Source organism: Palaemon carinicauda, chromosome 37 (assembly GCF_036898095.1).
Source record: "Palaemon carinicauda isolate YSFRI2023 chromosome 37, ASM3689809v2, whole genome shotgun sequence".
NCBI lineage: Eukaryota > Metazoa > Arthropoda > Malacostraca > Decapoda > Palaemonidae > Palaemon > Palaemon carinicauda.
The window spans coordinates 16,042,709-16,049,387 of NC_090761.1; the positions used below are offsets into that span (position 1 = coordinate 16,042,709).

The 6,679-nt window shown below is 47.6% G+C and overlaps 1 protein-coding gene across 1 annotated transcript; it reads left to right on the forward strand.

Annotated features, from left to right (window-relative positions):
* The first annotated feature begins 333 nt into the window (after positions 1-333).
* LOC137629459 (uncharacterized) lies at positions 334-6,284 on the forward strand. Its single transcript, XM_068360767.1, has 2 exons — positions 334-862; positions 972-6,284. The coding sequence occupies exon 2, from the start codon at positions 3,066-3,068 to the stop codon at positions 5,457-5,459; it is 2,394 nt and encodes a 797-aa protein (XP_068216868.1). The 5' UTR covers positions 334-862; positions 972-3,065; the 3' UTR covers positions 5,460-6,284.
* The last annotated feature ends 395 nt before the right edge of the window (positions 6,285-6,679 follow it).

Genomic DNA, 6,679 nt, shown 5'->3' on the forward strand with positions numbered 1-6,679 from the left:
AGAATTGATGATAGTACGTTTAATATTATAAACGATTTATTGTTGTGGTTACTGTTAATATAGCTAACACTATTATTAGGTACGTTAGTGTATGAGTCATTAATTGGGGTCGTTTTATACCGACACCCTTAGCTCCGCCTTGAGTTATGCTTAGCTCCGCCTTGAGTTATGCTCCGCTATAATGGATACTCATTGGGTGAGAACTAGTTATCGTTCCGGAGCAGATTTTTGGAGTGCAACGGTGAAATCCGGCACTCGGACTCCGGCTGAAGCCTTTTACACACGAACCTTTGTCATGTTTGATCACAATTACACCGTTAAGGCTCCCGTTTTCATCGTATCTCCGGCTTCACTGGAGATAACTCATTCATTGAGGATAATGTTATTGTACCGGAGACGGTCACGATATCACGATGACGGGCCTTTGCTACCGGACCTCCGGTAAAAACAGAGATCAAGCAGGAGTCCAGAACCGGAGTTAACAGTGTGATACCGATGAAGTTTAGAGATTCATGCTACGTGGTTACTGGTTTCTATTATAATTTCTTATTTTATTAAGGTGTTAGCTACTACCATACTCACACATTAATTAAGATTTAAGTGTTTCTGATTCATAAGTCAATGACAAGAATCTCAAGGAACATCCAGACTTATGTCTTCTTTCTTTTTACAGAAAGTCCGCTGCACTGCCAGGGGCTGCTCCGCTGCCTTTACTGATCCCATGGGCCATGATCTATGCCGGGCCCATGCCCATTGCGCCATATCCTTCTCTCGGGAACCGGGACAAGCCCCCTATACGATATGGTTTCCGGAGGCATGCATGCTCTGCTATGAGCTGTCAGCCCTACTCCTGAGCGAGGAGGTAAGTTGGTTCTAGTGTCCCTGTTAATATCCTTTGCGAAGAATTAATTGCTCTTTATATATTGACTTCAGTTTTGGCTTCATCATTAATTCCCTCTCTCCTCTTTCAGGCTGATGATGAATCTCTCAGGGAGGCGAGAGCTACTCTCCGGCCTTGGGTGTCAGGGTTTGGGAGGAATGCGCCTGCTGGCGCACCCTATCTCCTTGATGGAGACATAGCTTCTCGCCTATTCCCAGGCTCTACTACTGCAGCAGTTCCACCGGAGACAGCGGCCCCGTTAATTGAAGTGGTTAGAGCAACCATTCTAACTGAGGAAGAGGTTTTAGTGACGGAGGCCGAGCCCTACCTAGGTCTGGACGAGGAACCCATGGATGAGCAGGTAGGTGGTGTTGAGTTGGTGGACCCCCTTTCACCCCACACTCCTTCCTCTACTACTTCCTTTCACGGCTTTGATAAACCTACGGCTTCTCCTCGAGGTCCCTCCGTTCCTGTACGACCCAAGGTGAAGCCACTACGTACCTTTAAGCCTTCAGCTTTGCCATTATCAGTGTCACCGGTTCCGGGACCCTCAAAGGATCCTGATGTTCATATTGCTATACCTAAAACCGTGACTCCTAAGAAGTCAAAGTCTACTAAGTCCAGGGCTTCGTTAGAGGATTAGGCTCGGGAGCCCCCTTTATCCGCCGCCATGGTCAGGGATATTGTGAAAGAACAGATACAACAATACCTTCAACAGTCTAGGGCAGACCGAGGAGCTATGACGGAGCTCAAAGATATGGTGGCAAGTCTCATCCGTTCCGGAACTCAGATGCCCCCTCCTTCAGCCCCGGACGCATCGAAGTTACCTCCCTTCGAGAAAAACAACCCTTGGAGGTTTGCCTTACATGCTCCATATATTGATGGTGCCATAACTCTAGAGGGCATAGGCACCCGTCCTCTAGAGGACTTAGAATTTTACCCTCCGGGACTAGAATTCCCATTCAACGGCTTCGTCCGATTGAAAGAACATGCCTTGGTTAGGTTAGACAAGGTACCGAAGGAAACGGTAATATTCCCTAAAGAGCAGGCCCAAGCTTTCTGGGCCAGGACGTTGTCAGACTGGGGTTGCACTAATTCCAAGCTCACCCCACACAAAGGAGCCTACACCATATTTACAGCTTCTCCAGGTATTACCTTGCCTATTACAGATAAAGTGGCAGCTCTTACTTTTCAGGCTATCAAAGAAGGTTCTGCCATGCCGGCTCTTAAAGAGACCGATCCCACCTCCATGCTCATTCCGAGTACCGTTACTATCTGGGATGATGCCCCCGCTACTTTCACAGTAGGGAAGTTAGACCCAGACTGTGCCTCTAATCTGTTCTCCGAGAAGCTTCCTAAATTACCAGATATTCTTCTCAAGACTGAGTTTGAGGCACGGAACAGGTTGGCTAGGTCTCTCCACTCCATTACCTCCGTGGAGTCCCTAACCTCACTTTATCCGACCGAGACCATGTTCCGGGTATTCACAAAGAACCTGTCTCTGTCCTTCCAAATCGACTTACACGAGTTTTGTTCGGCTCGGGTTAGTTGCAGGAAGCACGTTCTTTCTGAGGCCACGATCAGGCATGAACCGAATAGGCTGATAGCTTCCCCCTGCTGGGGTAAGAACCTTTTTCCTCAGGAGGAGGTGAACAAGGTACTACAAGACGCTGCGAGAGCAAATCAAAACTTGCAAGTGAGGTGGGGCCTCACTGCCAAAAAGAGGGTTGAAGGTAAAAAACAAACCTTCTTCAGGAAGAAACAGAGGTTTGCCCCTTACAAGACGAGCCGAGGTCACTACCAACAATCGCCGATTGCCCACTCGTCTTCACAGTCTCCCACTGCTTCGTCTCCTCTACAGCCGAAACACCCTCAACAGGTGGTCTACCTCACTGCTCCCCCAGGTACCCAACCCAACCCCGTTTGGATGCCCTCACCCGCATACAACCCTAGCTACGGACCCTCAGGTCCCTTTCGTGGACACCAGAGAGGTAGCTACAGGGCTAGAGGACAGTTCCGTCAACGAGGCGGACCTAGGACAAGGGGTTCTCGAGGAGGGAAAGAACCTAGATTCACTCCCTCGCAATGATATAGTTCCGGTAGGGGGGAGACTTTACCACTTTCGAGACCGTTGGACCTTCAGTCCGTGGGCTCACAGCATAGTCTCCAAAGGCTTGGGGTGGAAATGGTCACAAGGTTCTCCTCCTCCACCAGTGTCCTTCTTCCAGAGACCCACAACCATTCTGAGAGAGTACACCACCGAGTTACTACAGAAAAAAGCAATCAAACGGGTTCGATCGCTGAAGTTCCAAGGCCGCCTGTTCACAGTTCCGAAGAAAGGCTCGTCGGCATTGAGAGTGGTCCTGGACTTGTCAAAGCTAAATTCTTACATCCTCTGCGACAAGTTCCGGATGTTGACCATCTCTCAGGTACGTACCCTGCTTCCCCGTGGGGCCGTCACCACCTCTATCGATCTTACCGACGCCTATTATCACGTACCAATAGCTCGAAACTTCTCTCCTTACCTAGGTTTCCGTCTAGGCAGGAAAGCCTTTGCATTCAAAGTCATGCCCTTCGGCCTCAACATTGCACCCAGGATATTCACGAAACTGGGAGAGACAGTGCTAGAACAACTCAGGAACCAAGGGATTCAGATCGTTGCTTATCTGGACGATTGGCTTATTTGGGCTCGGTCAGCCCTGGAGTGCAACAGAGCTACGAAGAAAGTACTTCGTTTTCTCGCCAACCTGGGATTTCGGGTCAATCTCCAAAAATCCCGCCTACTTCCATCAGACCGCTTCGAATGGTTAGGCATACAGTGGGACCTTGCACGGCACAAGCTGGTTCTACCTCCCAAAAAGGTAAGAGAAATAGCTTCCAAGGTCAAGAATTTTCTAAAACACAGGCAGGTGTCCAGAAGAGCCTTAGAAAGAATCCTCGGCCTTCTTCAATTCGCTTCAGTAACAGATCGCCTATTGAAAGCCAAACTCAAAGACATCAATCGAGTTTGGAGAAAGAGAGCCACAGTACCTTTAAGAGACAAGGTCTCGAAAATCCCCTCTGTCTTGAAAATGAGATTACAGCCATGGTCCGAACCGAAGAACCTTTCCAAATCGGTTCCTCTTCAATTCCCACCCCCACAAGTGACAATTCATACAGACGCGTCTCTGAGTGGATGGGGGGGTTACTACGAACGTCAGATGTTTCAGGGTTCTTGGTCACCCGCCATGAAACACTTCCACATCAATGTTCTCGAAGCCATGGCAGTGTTCTTGACCCTGAAGAGGCTCTCTCCTCCGAGGTCGACCCACATCAGAGTAGTGTCAGACAGCACAGCCGTAGTACACTGCATCAACAGAGGAGGATCCAAGTCGCCCAACCTGAATCAGATCCTGGTCGCTATCTTCACCTTGGCAGCAGAAAAGAACTGGTTCCTGTCAGCAACCCACCTAGCGGGAGTCCAGAATGTGATAGCGGACTCACTATCCAGGACGAAACCACTGGAATCAGAATGGTCTCTGGACATAATTTCATTCCGGTGGATACTCAGGCTGGTTCCGGGCCTTCAGGTAGATCTATTCGCAACTCAGATGAATCACAAACTTCCTTGTTATGTGACACCAAACATGGACCCTCAGGCTTATGCCATAGACGCATTAACCCTGGATTGGAACCATTGGAGGAAGATTTACCTATTTCCACCAGTGAATCTTCTAATGAAAGTATTGCACAAACTACGCTCCTTCCGGGGGACAGTGGCCTTAGTAGCACCTCACTGGCCAAAGAGCAGTTGGTTTCCTCTCCTCCTCGAGCTGAAACTCCGACCCTTCCGGATTCCATTCCCCAAACTAACCCAAGTAATTCAAACACAGACTGTGTCAGATTCCTCAAGGATAGCCAAAACCCTAACTTTGTGGACTTCATGAAGTTTGCAGCTCCTAAAGACGCAAACATTGACCCGGAAAACGTTCTCTTCATCGAAGCGGACAAAAGGGACTCGACAATTCGTCAATATGATTCGGCTGTTAAGAAATTAGCAGGTTTCCTAAAGAATTCAGACCACACTCGTATGACTCCGAATTTAGCCATCTCGTTCTTTAGGTTCTTATTTGACAAGGGCTTGGCAGCTAGCACTATAACTACCATCAAGTCAGCTTTGAAGAAGATATTCCTGGTTGGGTTTAACATTAACCTAGCTGATTCCTATTTCTCATCTATTCCAAAAGCATGTGCTAGGCTTCGGCCGTTGGATCGGCCGCAAAAAGTCTCTTGGTCTCTGAACAATGTCCTCAAACTCGCGTCGGACACTGACAACGAGTCCTGCTCTTATATCACTCTGCTTAGGAAGACGTTATTTCTATCAGCTATGGCCTCAGGTGCTAGAATCTCAGAACTAGCAGCGCTCTCACGTAACCCGGAAAACATAGATTTCCTCCCTACAGGCGAAGTACTGCTTACCCCAGACAGAGCTTTCCTAGCTAAAAATGAGGACCCGCAAAAAGGTGGTCCCCTTGGAAGATCATCTCTCTTCCCCAGGATCCTTCGCTGTGTCCAGTCACTACTCTCAGGACCTTTTTAGCTAGATCTGCCACCCGCTCGTCTGGCCCCTTATTTATCAGGGAACAAGGTGGTACTTTGACCATTCAAGGTATCAGACAACAAATCCTCTACTTCATTAAACATGCTAACCCGGAATCATTTCCCCATGCTCATGATATACGGTCAATAGCTACCTCTATCAATTACTTCCAGAACATGGACTTTGATGACCTTAAAAAATACACGGGTTGGAAATCTCCTATGGTTTTCAAACGCCACTATCTAAAGAACTTACAGACCCTTAAATACCCTACGGTTGCAGCGGGGAGTCTTATCTCCCCCCATTAATCTCTGATTATTTCTTTATTCCATCTCTTCTCTCCTCCCTCCTGACCACCTCTCACACCACGTCGCCACTCTCCTGGGTGGTTCGTTAGCCCTAAGTTATTTTGCCATGTTTAATTGTTATGATTTAACTGTTATTGTAATTACCATTCCTGTAAAGTTTAGATATGCTTAGACATGTAAGGTTGATACCTTTCACGACGGGACACTCAGGTGATCCCTGGTCCTCATATTATTTTAGCATTACATCCCCTATGCCTATGGCTAGTTTATGATTTATGTTTACTTACAGTATTATATTATTGCCTTACATGGTGTTTGTTTTCTCCTTATTATGTTATTAATTTATTGGGCTTGAAAGGCATTCTCTGGTACATTCTCACCGGCCGTCACAGGCCGCCCCAGAAAAGGGATTTTGACGAAGGAAAAATCTATTTCTGGGAAGAGGCCTGTGACGCCCGGTGAAACCCTTCCCGGTTATTTGATACGGACCCCACCCCTCTTTTTTCCTTGCCAAGCCATATGTTCTTGTAGAAGGATGTCCTAGAGGGCGCTCGTGGTAGGTGTCGTTGGGGAGTTCAACCATGTTATCTAGGGCCTGTCACGGCCCTCCCCATTGATGAAGGGATTATCTAAATGGAAGACAACCTGTGAATAGTGGTTTACACACGCCTTTGTTTAATACACGACACCTACAAGGTGTTCGCGCGAGGGTTGTAACCTCTGCATTCCATGCTTTTATCTTTCTCTAGTATATTTGGAAGATTTATATTAGGAAAGGTATAAGGAAGGACCTTTCTCACCGGGCGTCACAGGCCTCTTCCCAGAAATAGATTTTTCCTTCGTCAAAATCCCTTATATATACACACACATACACCAAGGCATTTCCCCCAATTTTTGGGGGTGAGCCGACAT